This window comes from Motacilla alba, chromosome 3 (assembly GCF_015832195.1).
Source record: "Motacilla alba alba isolate MOTALB_02 chromosome 3, Motacilla_alba_V1.0_pri, whole genome shotgun sequence".
NCBI lineage: Eukaryota > Metazoa > Chordata > Aves > Passeriformes > Motacillidae > Motacilla > Motacilla alba.
Genome location: NC_052018.1, coordinates 93,713,748 through 93,728,785, shown reverse-complemented (window position 1 = coordinate 93,728,785; position 15,038 = coordinate 93,713,748). Strand labels below are relative to the sequence as shown.

At 40.3% G+C, this 15,038-nt stretch overlaps 1 protein-coding gene across 37 annotated transcripts in view; it reads left to right on the top strand.

The window, feature by feature from the left end:
* The window catches only part of ESRRG (estrogen related receptor gamma), a 389,887-nt gene that overhangs the window by 47,571 nt on the left and 327,278 nt on the right, over window positions 1-15,038 (top strand). For 12 of the 37 annotated variants that reach the window (XM_038131540.1, XM_038131575.1, XM_038131549.1 and 9 more), the window contains one exon: window positions 6,077-6,122. The exons of 14 other annotated variants lie outside the window; for them this stretch is intronic. In XM_038131540.1, coding sequence (XP_037987468.1) covers window positions 6,077-6,122 — 46 coding nt within the window. Of the gene's footprint in view, window positions 1-6,076; window positions 6,123-6,367; window positions 6,403-7,095; window positions 8,215-9,768; window positions 14,329-15,038 lie in introns of those variants that run through there. 11 more of the 37 variants (XM_038131541.1, XM_038131580.1, XM_038131565.1 and 8 more) reach the window with 7 other exon arrangements.

The window sequence follows — 15,038 nt, the reverse complement described above, 5'->3', positions numbered from 1 at the left end:
TGTCAGTTTGTAGCAGGAAACCTATTTTGCTGAGACTCCCTTAGAACCTTCTTTGTTCACTAAGGCCACACTTCCAGTAGGACAAGGTCTAACATTGGTTAAACTGGAACAGGAGAGGGAGCTCTCACAGCACTGGCCAGGAAAGGCAAGCATGAGGTACTCAAGCCAAGAAAAGACGGGTAGAGGCCACCAACTGCAGGTGAGATGCACCATCACTCTGTTCCTAATTACTGTGGTCTCTTCACCAAAGTGGCTTCTCCATCCCTTACTTATGTCACAAAAAAAGAAACCAAAAACCAAAAACCAAAACAAAAACCAAAAAAAACCAGAAAAAAAAAAAGAAAAAAAAAAAAAGAAAAAAAAAGGGATTGGCTCAAAAAGGCAGGGAATGGCTTAAGAGAGAAGCTACAGGTTAACTGATGAGAAGCTCAATAAAACCCATCAATGTGCTCTTGCATCCCAGAAAGCCAGCCATATCCTGGGCTGCAGCAGCATGGCAAGCAGGTTGAGGGAGGGGATTCTCCCCCTCTCCTCTGCTCTGGTGAGATCCCACCTGGAGTGCTGTGTCCAACTATGGAGTCTCCTGCATGGGAGGAATGTAGACCCATTGGAGTGAGTCTGGAGGAAGCCACAAAGATGTTCAGAGGGCTGGACCACTTCTATGCAGAGAGAAGTTGGGGTTGTTCAGTCTGGAGAAGAGAAGGCCCTGAGGAGATATTATATTCTCCAGTACCTAAAGGTGACATGTAAGAATGAATGGGGACACACTTTTTAGCAGGGTGTTATGATAGGACAAGGGAAAATGGCTTTGAACTGTCAGAGGGCAGGTTTAGATGAGAAATTAGGGAGAAATTTTTACTGTGAGGATGGTGAGACACTGGAACAGGTTGCCAAGAGAAACTGGATGCTTCAGCCCTGACAGTTTTCAAGGCTGGGTTGGATGGTGCTTAGAGCAACCTAGTGTAGTGGAAGCTATCCCTGCCCATCAGAGTGGGTTTGGAACTAGATGACCATTAAGGTCCCTTCCAACCCAGCCGATTCCATTGCTTTATGGTATTATGACTTGCAGCAAAGGAATTGCCACCTGCAGGACTCCTGCTTTGAAAGCACTGCACTTGCTGGGTACAAGACTGTACAGCACTAAACTGGTATGGTCATGTTTGTAGAATGCAGTGAATTTCAAAAGGCACTCCAGAAAAATATTATTTTTACAGAGTAAAAGCTAAAAAGAAAAGGAAGGGAAGGAAGAAGAAAGGTTGGATAGTGGTTATTATGTAAAATAACTCCTTGACTGTGATGAGACATGGGCAGCTTACTTTCCATCCTGGTTCTTGAGGAGGATGGATTTGGGCTTTTCCTCTATCTTGTAACATCCCAGTGGAGTAGGAGGAGGAGGCTGGCTGTGCAGGGGACAAAGAGCTGTTGTTTCCCTGCCCCTCGCAGTGCCTGTCTGTGCTGTAGGTGGGGAATAGAGGGATATCTGCTGGGCAGGGCCAGTCCCACCTTGTTCCTGGAGCAGGTACTCACTGTTTAATCCACATTCCTTTCCATTTTCTTCAGCACAGTGCAGCAGGAGACTACCCTGTTCTTGAATCAAGGCCATAGTTGAGCCTCTCTACAATTGTTTCATGTTCGCTCACTTGTAATTAGCAGAAGCTATTTTGACATGCTCAAATGTGCTGTTATGTTTCCTTTAAGAAATAATGAGATTAATGAATCTTTTTTTCCCTTAAAAGAGTTCCCTCTCCCCTTAGCTTTGCTTTCTCCCTAAACTCCTTCAAAGGTGAAGTCCATCTTTGTGCCTGCACTATCTTGTCATAGTGCACTGTAAATGGTGTATGAGGGCTGCAGGATTTGCCTTTTCTCAGCCTCTGTCTGAAGTGTTGGTCAAAGCTCGTGGCTCCTTAGACCTGCATTTCTGACTTCTGCGCCAGAGTAGTCAAGACAAGTCTGGGACAGCTCAAGTTCAGTGGCAGCATCCTGAGATCTCCATCAGCCAGAGCTCTGGGATTGCCCCTCCAAGTTTCCTCTCTCAGCAGTTTTGTGCCAGGCAAGCCAAGATTTGCAGTAGTTGAGGTTATTGAGGAGAACTTCATCCAGAAGAGTAAGGCTCCCTCAAACAGAGTTTGGTTTGAGTTCTCAGAAGGTCAGCGTGGGAAGCTCCCCATAAAAGCTGAACTTTGATGTTGTCAGCCAAGACAGATTCAGAAGATTTGGGAACATTTCTTTTCCCTTTCTATAATTATGTGAATTGCGGGAGACCTGTGAATAGGGTATTTTTAGATTGTACTTTCACATATACAGTATCATAGTATGACAGCAAATTAAAATTCTTATCAAATCCTTTTTTTTTTTTTAAAGAAATGTAACTCATAGTGGAAAGTTTGATAAAGAGCAGTGTGCTGCTTGGCACAGGAATTCTGCTCTTGTTACTAAATGAAACATCACTGGTTGCTCTCATTTAGATGAACACTTTTGGAAGTTCTTTTTTTTAAAGCTATCGGATTGGACTTCTAATTTTAACTCCTATGGTTTATAATTAGAAACATTTCCAAACTTGTTTACAAACACCTGCACTTGACAGTATGTGTCTGCAATTTTAGAAGGACTCACTTGTCACTTCCAGTGGGGGTTGAGAGGGCATCTGGGTTCTTTGTGTTTGTACAGTTAGTTTCAGGACACTGGAACAAAAGTGCATTTTTAAAAATAAGGGTATGAGAATGTGATGTTTTGTGGGGGGAGGTTGCATGCACCTAATTAGCAAACAGGTCTTATTGAGTGGTTGTGAATTATTTCAAAGTCAGTAGGATTGATTGTTAGTGGTCATTTGGAGCAAGATCTAAACTGGCACCCAAAGGAGAAATTCCAAGAACTAATTTTAGCAGTTGAGCCTCTCAATTGGAAAAGATGCTTTACAGGTTTTCTGTTTTTATCTGTACTTATGACATACTACTTTCATGCCAGCTGTCCTTAAGAAGCTATTCAGAAAGAGTTTTAAATGACTTTTGAAAAAATGATTGCATTGTTATTTCATATGAATTTGGAAGTGAATTGCTGAGTGTACAGTGAATGGTGGAGCATGGCTCCCCTTGCTCCTGAGTGGGATGTGTGTGTTAAACACGTCTGTATGCAACTTGTTTGCAGTGTGGTGAGTATCATACTATGTTACTCACTGGTCAAGTGTGTAATCACATTTGAAGTGATCAAAATAATTTACCAAAAAAAAAAAAACATTTTGGCACTTTACATCTGACTTTTAGCTGCGTCACATAGGTTAACAGTGTTGCTTATCAATTTCTAGTGTAATGGGAAAGGTTATTGTTGCTAAAAATTGATGCTGTGTGGGAGGGTGTCAGGAAGAACCCTCCAAATATGCTTCAAGGGTACAGCTGAACCAGAAGTAGTCAAGGCAGACTTAAGCAGTAGTGGCATAAGGTGTCCTATTGATTGCCTAATGCTCATGTTGTTTCTAATTAGTATGAAAAATTCTGGTTAATTAGACCAGCCTGTTTGGCTGTTGTGTCCTCTACCAGGAACCACGGTCTTAGAGAAACTCCAATATAGACGAGGATAAAGAAGCCACAAAGCAGAATGATTTTCACTTTTTGCTGTTTTGGGGTCCATAAAAGCATGGACCTGGATCCATTTGAGCAATCCACATTGATGTCAAAGGATCATGCCCCCAGAGGCCCTTACTCTATCAATTTCACTGAGAGTGGATATAAGTGGAGTTAGGCACCTAAATACCTTTGTGTATGCTTGTTCTTTGAAAGCAAACCTGCAGATTGCAGCCTGTATGTTGTGCTTGACCCCTCTGCAGGGCACACATCATCACTCACTGGGGGGCTCTTCCAAAGCAATTGCTCAAAAGTAAACCAACAGATAATTATGTAAAGGTTTTGGAGTTTGATGCACAGGTCTGAAGAATTAGCTTTTGCCTTTTGGAAACCAGCTATGCCTCATATCTGTGTTTCTGAATTCCTTTTAGAAGTACAGTTTTAACAAGCATTCAAGCATTCACTTTCTGTAGCAAACAGGCTTTAAAAATTTTTTTACTTTTGAAACAAGTAGGCTAGCTAAAATTATGATGTTACTTAGATACTGCACTGCATAATTTCTTAGCTGTAATTAATAAATTGTGTTGTAACCATATTAGGCTGTTACCGTGTTTGAAAATAACTTCAAACACAGCTTACAAGCTCCAGTGTTGTCAGGGTCCCAGTTCATCAGAGTTAGAAATACGTGACATTTTAGAAATGGCTCATGATTCAAATATGACCAGAGAAAGCAGACTTAAGTGGAATTTAATGCTTCTTCTTGGTTAACTAGAAATTTCTCTTTTTATGGTGAATTCTATCTGGAAATAGCACTTTCAGGACTGATGTACTGAGAGAAATGCCAGTGTTTTCAGTTTTCCTCTATTTCAGTTTGCTCGTATCTGTTCTATGCCTACTTTCTTAAGTGTTAATATGTTTCCAAAAAGTTAGAGGCTTGAAAGCAAGATCTATGCAAGTGTATACAGATCCAATGATCTAGCAATGCGTTGAAAATGGGCAAAAACCTCTTTGATATCAGAAGTCTTGATTGACCATGAAGTTAGTGAGAAGATTTCTCAGATGTACCTGCTGAGAAAAAAAATATCTCTATGGAATATTTGTAGAGTTATCTAACCCTCATGGGCCTGACCAGTTCTTCAGTGTGAATGTTTGGTGTATGTGTGAAGTGATCTGTTATCAGGATAATCTGCCTAGTTCCTATAGGGAAACTGCATGGAAAAATCTTTCTTTGGGTCCATTTAAAATGATACGATCTTCCTCAGGAAATGGTAATTAAAGTAAATACAGGAGTCATGAAAGAAAAGAAAATGGGCTTCAGAGTTCTGCTTTGGTTCTTCTCGTGAAAAATAACTCTTACTTCAGGTAAAATTATTGCTCCTCACAAAGAATCCCATGGTACGATTGAGTATTTTGAGCCACAGTACGCACGGTATACCAGAATGATCTAAGAATTGAATTAATATCCAGGTGACTGGGCATATGAAGGTATGTCATATACCATCACATACCACAAGAGAGGACTGTTGAGGAGGCAGTATCTGGTTATGGTTAGAAATCAGCTGTGGATATAAGGGGACAGCTTGTAAATTGCCAGAGGGAGTTAATGTAGCTTCTCAGCCCATGAAGTGCCAGCATTGGAGTTATGCTTGCATCCCCAGGGCTGGAACACATTGCAAATCCCTGAGATGCAAATTCTTTGCCTGCATCTGCCATGGTACATAGCTGTGAACCAGTTTTTGAAAGTCCACCAATAGGTGTAAAACAAGCATTTTCTGTAGAAGTAATGACCTTAAAGGGGGACTGTGAGTATTACAATGGCCTATTGCAAATTATTTGTAACTTAAGTTCTTGCTTTTATTTTTTATTCCTGGTACATATGTTGTATGTGAGCAGCTTTTTCATGTTTCTGCAGTAATTCCATGTCATAAAAATATGTGGGTTTTCTTCTTAAAGAAGCTGTTATATGCCAGTTGTACCTGAGCTGAAGGGTTACCCAGAGCAAATGTGTATGAAGTAAAACTGCTCCAGGATAACTTGCCTTGGTTTAGGGGAGAGTTAATGATAAATTTATTTTCGTGACCTGTCTGCCAAATATTTGTACTCTAATTAGGTCCTATTTTGAGGGCAGAGCATGTGAGCTTGTAAGGAGCCCCTTGTACAGGATGGGAAGGGCAGGAGGATTTTTATCTCTAGTAAATGCAAACCCCATCTTTTTTATGTGGCATCACCTAAATATGTGCATTATTTCTAAGTAGCATGTGAATCCTGGGGCTCATATGGAGGCATTTCTAAAATTGGCTCACGGGAATAGCTGTATCCAGCTCAGGTGTTCAAGTGTAGAGCATTGGGATAGAAACTGAACGGAGTCAAGGCATAATCATGGTTTTAACTTTATATAATATCTTTTGCAATATAGTAGAAAATGACCCTTATGACTAGTGGCAGGACCATTGTATAAGTAATCCAGCCATGGTGCTGGTTGGTATCTTGCTTTTCACTTGAACCTCTCTGCGATGCAGGTCTTGGAGGAGTGAGTGCCTGGTGCAGTCTCTGTCTGACTCCTTGGTAAGTCATTTAAGTCTGTCTTTCTGTACATTCACTTTCCAAACTGCTCAGCAAAAATAAGGAAATTTTTCATAGAGTGCTTTAAAAGAGAGCTGCTAATCAATTTTTCTTATTATTTTATGCCCTGTGATTTTTACACCACCCCCACCAGCTGGTTAATCATGCAAAAGCTGAACACTTCATTAGCCAGAACATGTTTGCCCATGGGCATTTCTGTAGTAAATTAGTTCTTTCTATTTATACAGGTAAGTCATGGCCAAAAGTCTTTAAGGTGCCAAAGGTAAGGGTTCAAATTAATTCTTTTTCTGAGTTTTCAGAAGAATATGTTTAACTTTGTGTGCTGTTGATTTGAAATTACTTTTGAAGTAAAGATAGTGTGAGTAAAAGAGCATTGTCAGGCTGCTTAGAGATGCATTGTGCCTTTCTGGATCTCAAATTTGGCCTTTGTAGTACAGGCTGCCTTAAAAAAAACTAAAAAAGCCCAAAACACATACATGCACTCTCACACACACACACACACACACACACACACATATACATGTATATATATATACACACACACATGTGTATGTATATGCATAGTATCTTCATGCAGAGAGACTGCTTCTTTGGGTGGCATGTGGCATATTTACCTTTTTCCTTTCTTACTCTGTGCCTTTTACACTATTAATTGAAAATATGTGGTTTGCAGATGCTTTTTTGCCTCAAATCAAATGGTGCCCTCTGAAAGCCTAGTTTAGCTTAACAATGAATTTAGCTTTCAGGCTTTGGCCATTGCAGTATTGTCTGAATGCCGCCATTTCCTGCAATCAATGTAATTTTATATCTACTTGGAATAGAAAGTCAAGATGGTGATTGCCTTAATTTAACTCAGTGTTGTATTCATTAAGGAGCTGATCCCGAATTCCTTTCAGATCAAAGTCTGTCTTGATTTCAGTGGAACCTTTCGACACACAAGGTGTGTGGTAGCCTTCTGAAATGTTGTCATTGTGACTAGTGAATAAAAACTAAATGTGTTGCTAAATTTAGGCTGTTGCTCATGTCAGCTTCCTTTTCTAAATGACGGTAAGTGCATTCCATAAATAGTATGCCTCTTATGTTGTCATATCTCTTTGGCTTGCTTTGCAGTATTTTAAAGGATATTTGCAAATGAATTTTGTATTCAGTAGGCAGAGGATGAAAATAACACTACTCATTGGGACTCCATTAACCCGCAGCTAATGAGGAACCATTTCGAGGGCTGGATGAGTGTAATTCAGATTAGCCTGCATGCCAGGCTGCTCTGCTCCCGCTCAGGCTCTGCCCGTGCCATGCTCCCTGTGCCGTGCTCCAGACGGACGGAGCGCAGAGTGGCACAGCTCTGACACTGCCTTTGGCCAGTTAAGTTTTGTGCTTCGGTTCCTTTTGGAAGGTAGGAGATGAGAGGGAGTGTACGTGTGTGTGTATGTGTACGCATAGATAGGTGACAGTGATCTTGACCTCCATGGTCAGGTGTTTTGGGATGTGATGAAATACTCCTCAAACACTCCACTCGTGCTCGCTTGTTGAAAGCATTGTTACTTGTAGAAAAGGGTACTACATGGTGACAGTAAAGGTGGTCCAGACTGGCCCTTAATTAATTTTATTTTCAAAATCTATATTAGTGACTGTCGTGAGGGCACCTGGGCACTTCACATCAATAAAAGAATCAATTTAAAAAATGTGTAGACCAGAACTCTGTGTTCACTAACAAAACTCCTGTTCCCCGTTGCAACTAAAGGTCAGTCCAAGGCTGGCCAAGCGGGTAGGACTTGCATTCCTGTGCCTTGGCACCTGCCAGGCGCAGCTCTGGCGGAACACCACCGGGAGCAGCTTCCAGATGCCCACGGCCCCTGTGGAGACCGGCTTGCTGGTGACCGGTGACTTGTTCACCCCCTGCATGTCTCAAGTTGGGTTCAGGACTGAAGGAAAAGGTTGGGAAAAACCAATCCCAGTTAAAAATGTGACTTTGGCAGTTGCTGGCACTCCACCAAAGTGCAGGCAACAGGGACTTGGTGGAGCTGTGCTGCTGGAATAGAGGGAGGAAAAAGGAGACCTTCTTCTGGAGAACAGGGTAGGGATCTCTTAACTGAAGGAACTTTATTGATGACAAATGTTACATTATGCAAGCTTAGCAAATTCTCTAGGAATATAATGCTTCCCAGTGTTTTCTTAACATGTGTTAATATTTTATGATACCTGTGCATTAACGGCTAGTTGCTACAATGTTTAAGTGAGTTTGGGCTGCTAAATTGCTTTTGTGGACTTTTAAAAAAACACTATCGGTCACTGCAAATTAGTTAAATTACCAATCTCACTTAACACGCTGATGATTTAAAATCAGTTTTTTTCTGTTTTTCACGTATTAAGTGAGCATGTGTAATTAAATTAAATGTTGATGCAAAGCTGCATTTTACTTATTTCTATTAAGACATTTGAGAGAGTAATCCCACTTCAATACGTATCTAATTGTGCAAGCAGCACTGAAACTAGGAGTTCCTGGACACTGGTGTAATTTTTTGAATGTGAAATGATAATATATTTTCATGTCTTGAAATCCAATTGAACTCGAGCTGAGCTTAAAAATCCAAGATCTGATTCAGAAGAATTCAGTCCCATCTGGCTGGTGGGTAGCAGGTGTGCAGTGTGTGTTTGAGGGAGGGAGCTGATTGCTGGGAGTGAAACATTTCTCTTTTCCTGTAAAGCTTTAATTCCAGTTTAATGCTGTGGTCTGAAGCTCTCTGCAGTTTAAGTTCTTGTGTAATTACCTACATCTATTGTTGGTCTCCATTTCTAGACAATATAGTGGTGATGGTGAATGGCAGAAGCAAGTAAATGTCCAGCATTATGAAGAAATATGGTTTCTAATTCTCAAAGTTTGGATTTATTTTCTGTTACACCCAAGTCCCTTGTATGGGAGAGTGTGTTTTTATAAATTGATACAGACGTGATCTTGAAGACCAAATGAGAAAGGTTTCATTGCAGTGTTCAGGATCAAGGTCTTCTGAGTATTTTTATGTGTTCCCACAGCAGCATAGAGAATGTTTTTGTTGTGTATGTTTTTATAAAGAAAAAAAACCCCATCTTATGTAGTTTCTGTTTTCATCCCATAATAGACAAGGTCTACATTTTTTATTACTGCAGTTGTAATGCAGGAGGTTTTTTTAATCTTTAAAAGTATTTTAGTAATCTATTGTATACATTTTACCTCTTAACCTTAAGCAACTTCTCCCAGCCTTTCTCATTTTCTTCTTTCTCTTTCCCTTTCTTCATCTTTTGACCAGATACTGCCAGTCAACCCCCACCTCTGCCTGGGAGCTTTTTGCTTGGGAGGTTCAAGAATCTGTTCTTCCTTGACTTTTGTCACTAGCTATCAAGTCAGCTTCCTTTCACACTCCTATCAACTCTCCCTCTTCCAACTTTTAAATATTTCCTCTTCTTTTTATTTGTCTTCACTGCTGTATAACTTTCTGCTGAAGAGTCTTCCAGCACGAGTTTTTTTTATGGGAGTTGGCATGCAAAGCACTTCTTACTTAGCAAAATAAGTAAGCAAACCTACTTATTTTACATTTTTTGAGTTCACATTACTACAGTAGATGACACTTTTGCTGCTGTATTTCACAGGTTTTTTTCATGGTGAAGTGACTTAATTTCTAACGTGGAGTGGAGCTGGTGCTGTGTTGCCAAGGGAAGTCCATCTGGTTTGACAGACGAAATGATAAACATTTCTCTGGAATACCTGTAAAGTTCTCCCTTTTGTTTGTTTGCTTTATGAAGTTAAATGGAAGAGGTCACCCCCTTTGACAGAGCAAATTCTTTTTTCTAGCAATCGGGCTTTGCAAGAAAACATTTTTTATTAAGCAAGTCATCCATACCAGACCGTAGGCTGTTTGAGTGTAACAGTATGTTACGGTCTGCAAAGTTAATGCAGTTAATATTCAACTGAACTTTTGGGGGGTTGCTAATCCCTTAGGCGGGCTTAGCAGAAAGGGCAAACATATTTATAGCACTTTGAATCAGACTGCAGTGAACAAGTAAGAGTATGTGTTATACCATGCAAATGTTACACAATTTCAGGAAAGCTCAGTGCATGATCATCTTCTAATAGTATTTAAGTTGATGAAATATCTTGTCTGTAAGCAACAGAGTTGTTGGCTCAGTGGACAACAGGTCTGTTAAAATGAAACTCAGTGAAAGGTCTTGAGATTGTTGTTCTGGTGGTAAGTTCTGAAGGTTCTGAACAGATTTATGGGCCGTCTAATTAGGAGCTAGCTGTATTCTTTAAGCTCTGTCATTTGTATTATGCCCTAATAGGATTTAATTGGACTTGGTCACATATCTGGCTATGACTGAGTGTGTACGGGGTTGTCATTAGCCTCTTCCATGTAGACCTCTGTCTCCTACTATCTTTGTAGAAGTAAAAACATCATTCCTGAGGCGTCTTTGCTCCAGAAGTATGACACTGGAAGTGTGACATTGGACAGAGTTTGCTTTGGTTAGAGCCGTGGGCACCCCAGGCAAAAAGAACGAGAGTCAAGTCACAAGTTGCAGGCTGTTCATGGAAAAGCTGAATTGCTCAGGCTGAGAATGTCCAACAGTGAGGACCACATCTCTGCGAGACAGAAAATCTCCACGTTTGTGCCATGGACAAAACTTGCATTGAGTGCAAAGTGACATAGAAAAGCACAAAAAGGGCCCTGTCATACTGCCATCCCATCAGGAGCCAGAGAAAAAGGAATTATGATCTTGGATTTTACACACAATTTGATTGTGTATAGTTTTTAGGCAAATAAAGGGATCTGTTGTTTGGCAGTCAACAAAAAATAATTTGTACTTTAAAAAAATTATTTTATTTTCAAAGAGATTAATGCAGTTGCTAACAGCTTTAATCTGTATGATACATTTTTAAGGTCAATTTCTGGTGTCCTATCAATGCAGAATAGAGGCCTGACGAAGTGTCTGTTCTAATTAAGAATTTTAATCTGTTTTGCCTTTTGACTATTTTTTCCATTTTTTCTAGATATTAACTATTGGAAAGAGTGGCTACAACATAGAATCTGACTTTAAAGGGGGCTCAGGTGCCTGAATTTATACATGCACTCAAGTTACTTATTGATTTGCCACCTTACCTGTACCCACTCCTTTCCTTTTTCTTTTGCTCTTTATGAAGCATACTGGCCATTCACAGTACTTCAGGAAAAAGTCCAACAAAATAATTAGTATGTCAGAATTGTTGGGAAAAATGGAAATATGTTGCTAAAGATTTTCAAGTCTATTTGTTATATTTTCAGTTAAAAATAGCATGACTGAGTACCAGAGCAAGTTAGAATTTTGTATTGGAGTTGTTTATATCTGAAGTACCTGAAAATAACTAGTTTATTATGTACAAAATTTGAAATTCCAGAATATATTAAAACATTAGCTCAAAGGTCAAAAGCCTCTCCCAAGGAAGGCAGGAAATCAGTAGGGAATTTGGGCTAATCAGGTTTGTTCTGTAATGGTTGCACAGGGGTCATGTGGCTGACACCGTTTGTGGCTTCCTTTGGTTGCCCATCCTGAACGTCCCTAGCTCATCATTGGATCAGCTTCCATGCAAATCTTAGCAGGATTCAACCTTAAGCCTTGACCTCTATAACATGATCTTGTAGCATTTCTGTCATTGTACTGAGCAGTAAGTACAGGGGCCCATTGCACAGAGTGTCCTGGTGGTGGAGGTCTACTGAATGTGAGCTGCACATCCTGCAGCTATCTAGGAGCTTAGAAATGGATTAAATGATCTACAGTTTTATTGTGAAAACAGAGTTAACAGTCTGGTGATGTTAACTGTGTTAAAAGGCAGGGTATGTGTGTTTGTGTTACTGTGCTGAACTCTACACATTTATGAGCTCTTTTTATAGTACTGTTCCCAGCAGCATTCCCAGGAGCGGTCCAGGTCCAATCAGGACTGGTATGCCATTGTGAGAGGTGTTGTTCTAATTCATGTGTAAATGTGGAGTGGTTCCTGCCCTGAGGATATTACAGTGAAATTACAAACAGGATGAAGAATAGGAGGAGGTGTGGAGGAAAAGGAGGGTGGCTGCAGCGAGGTGCACTTGTCTGGTCAGGGTTGTGGTACATACAGCCTGATACCAAGTGATGGGCATTTCATTTATTTATAAGTCTGCTGCCTTCAAAACAATTAGCCTCTTTGTCTTTTGTTTGTGTCTTAGTTAAGACGAAATGTAGAGAGTACAAAATTAATTGTTCCCAAGATCCTCCTGCTCTGTCTCTAGCAATGACCAACCCCAGGCACCTCAAGTACAGTTGTAAGAGCCTCACAATGGGAAGACCTGGGATAATCTTCTCTCTACACGTTCTCATCCTAATCTTTCATTATTAGGGATTAATTTAAGCTTTGAAGCATGAGGTTTAAAAAAATATTCTATTTGTTGTTCCCCCTCCTCCACTGTCAACCTTGTATAAAATACGAAATATCCTCCCAAGCCTGTCATCTGAGCTGTTTTCGGGGTAATCCTACCTGCTTCTTGGTGTGTTGGTCAAACCTGCAGCTTGGGAGCTGCCATGATGGTTTTACGTCCTCTGGTGCCAGAAGGCACTGGTAGATCCTTTTCCCTAGGGAGGTGGGTGAAGGCAGAAACATGTTGAGCAGTTATGGCCTGGGTGTTCCCATGTCACCATATGTCAAAGCTGTGATGCTGCAGCTGGATCTCTCTCCTTTCTTTTAATGTTTTAGTGGCTAATTTGCAGTAAAGCAGAGTAGGAAATAACCATAAATAAATCTGGGGAACCTTTGTATTAAATCTCTTTTGCTAGCTGTGTACATATGAGCAGCTTGCCATTTGCATATGTGAATCTTGTCATAACAATTTTGGGAAGTGATTTGTTAATAATCAAGTTCTCAGAACAGCTCTAAATCAGTAATTGATGTAGGTCTGGATAAAGCAAGCCTTCCGCCTGCCTGTATTTTGTGGAGCATTTTTGGCAAGTTTCAAGCTAGTGTGAAAACTAGCCATCAGAATAAAATTTAGGACAGCTGGGATGCTTTGCAGTGAAGACTTTTGGCTCCACAGTTCAAATAATCACAATAGCAGCTCAATTTAGCCTTTGGCTGGGTAGGTTTTGGGCAGGGCACAATGAAAAATAATTATTTCATGGCCTGCTTATTTGTCCCTTAACAAATAAACTCTCTGACCTATGCAGGCTTATGTAAATATGCTGCCGTATGTGGGGTTGTAGAACACTGTCATGTCCCCATTTGGAAATATATTTTATTTGCCCTCATGTTGCAAACTTTTTTTAGAGTTTTGTTTTGGAAGCAAAGAAAGGGATAGGATATATCAGATACTGAAGCCCAGACAGCCAGGCACAGAGTCGAAAAAGCCATCTAACAGTCTTTTTTTCTGAAAACACATCCATTAGTATGCAGTGTTTTCACTGCTGTAATAATAAGAGCAATCATGATACGAGCAAGTCCGTCTCTTCACAGCCTTCCCACGCGGGATAGAGAATGACAGCTCCTAAAGCATTTGGATATTTGCCTGAATGTGTGCTGCTTAGCTAACAGCAGTTCAACTTGCTCTCCATCTTATGGCTTCCTGGATATCCTTCTCAATTTTTTCAGTGACAGCTTAAAATGTGAGATGTGGAGGGGGGAGATAAAAGCTTAGCAAAAGGCTTTTTGTGTGTGTATTTAAGGGGAAGTTTTATTACACTTGATGATGGAGGGATGTGCCACACTGTCTTCCGTTCCCACTATTTTAGTATTTGCACTTTCTGTTGCAGTGGCAGTGTCTTTCTGCTTCCCCCTCTGGAGAGAGGAAAATACACAGAAGAACACGTATCAATGGTTTTGTCTTCTGGCACCACCATTTTGGTTGTGCAGCAATAAAAGAAAGCCTTTTTTTCCAAAGAGCTGAAAGATCTCTCTAGAACATCTGCTGTTGCACACTCGTGCACAGACATACTCACACTTGCACAGGCTCTCACCGAGGTGGCTACAATCTGTTTTTAATAGTGGCACTCCTCAAAGTGTCATTTAAAAAAACCATCAGCAGTCATGTCATGCATCGGGATGAATTTCTAAATGTAAATGAGATTCTCTCAGTAATTTATTTACATTTGTTTTCAGCACAACAAATGAGACATCACGTAGCTTCATAATTTCCCATGACCGAGTCACCAGCATGAGGTGTGTAATTTACTCTGATTTAAGATGCTTATCTAGAGGTTCTTGCTACAATACCTGGTGGGCTTTTTTATACTACTTTTTGCTGGCTTTTAACCCATCTACTTCACCTCCTTCTCTATTTTCAGTTTAAAAGAAATATAAATGTGTCTGCTTCTTGAGGCCTTTTTTCAGTAGAGCTGAGAGGGATGGCTTTGTTGCCTTTGTTTAGTGTGTTATTTTCCCTGCCATTCCCTTCTCATTTGGTCGAGGGTTTTCAGGATGTATCTCCATTTACATTATGATGATGTGGAAAAAGGAAAGCAATGCTAATTGTGGCCATTTCTGATGGCAAAATGTTTGTCCAGAAATGAAACAGTGCAATGGGAAGCATCCTGCAGCTGTTTGTTCTCCCCTCTTCTCAGCTGAAATACTAAATCTTAGACCTGTGCTTGGCTCTAATACTGACTTCAAGTTTTTGATCTCCCTGTAGCTGAAATGATACTTTGCTTGAAATGGGATGTGAATGCCAGTTTTCGAATTATGTGGACACAGTCATGTACTACAAAACTCATTTATTTTAAGCCTGTAGTTGAACCATTTAGATGTCTAACTACTTGCTTAAGTATTTCAGGTAGGTAGATGATTAAAGGTGCAATGTACCATGCATACAATTTTGTACCTCTTATCTTGCAGACCTGGTTACGGCTTGAGTAAAAATCAGGGCAATGGCT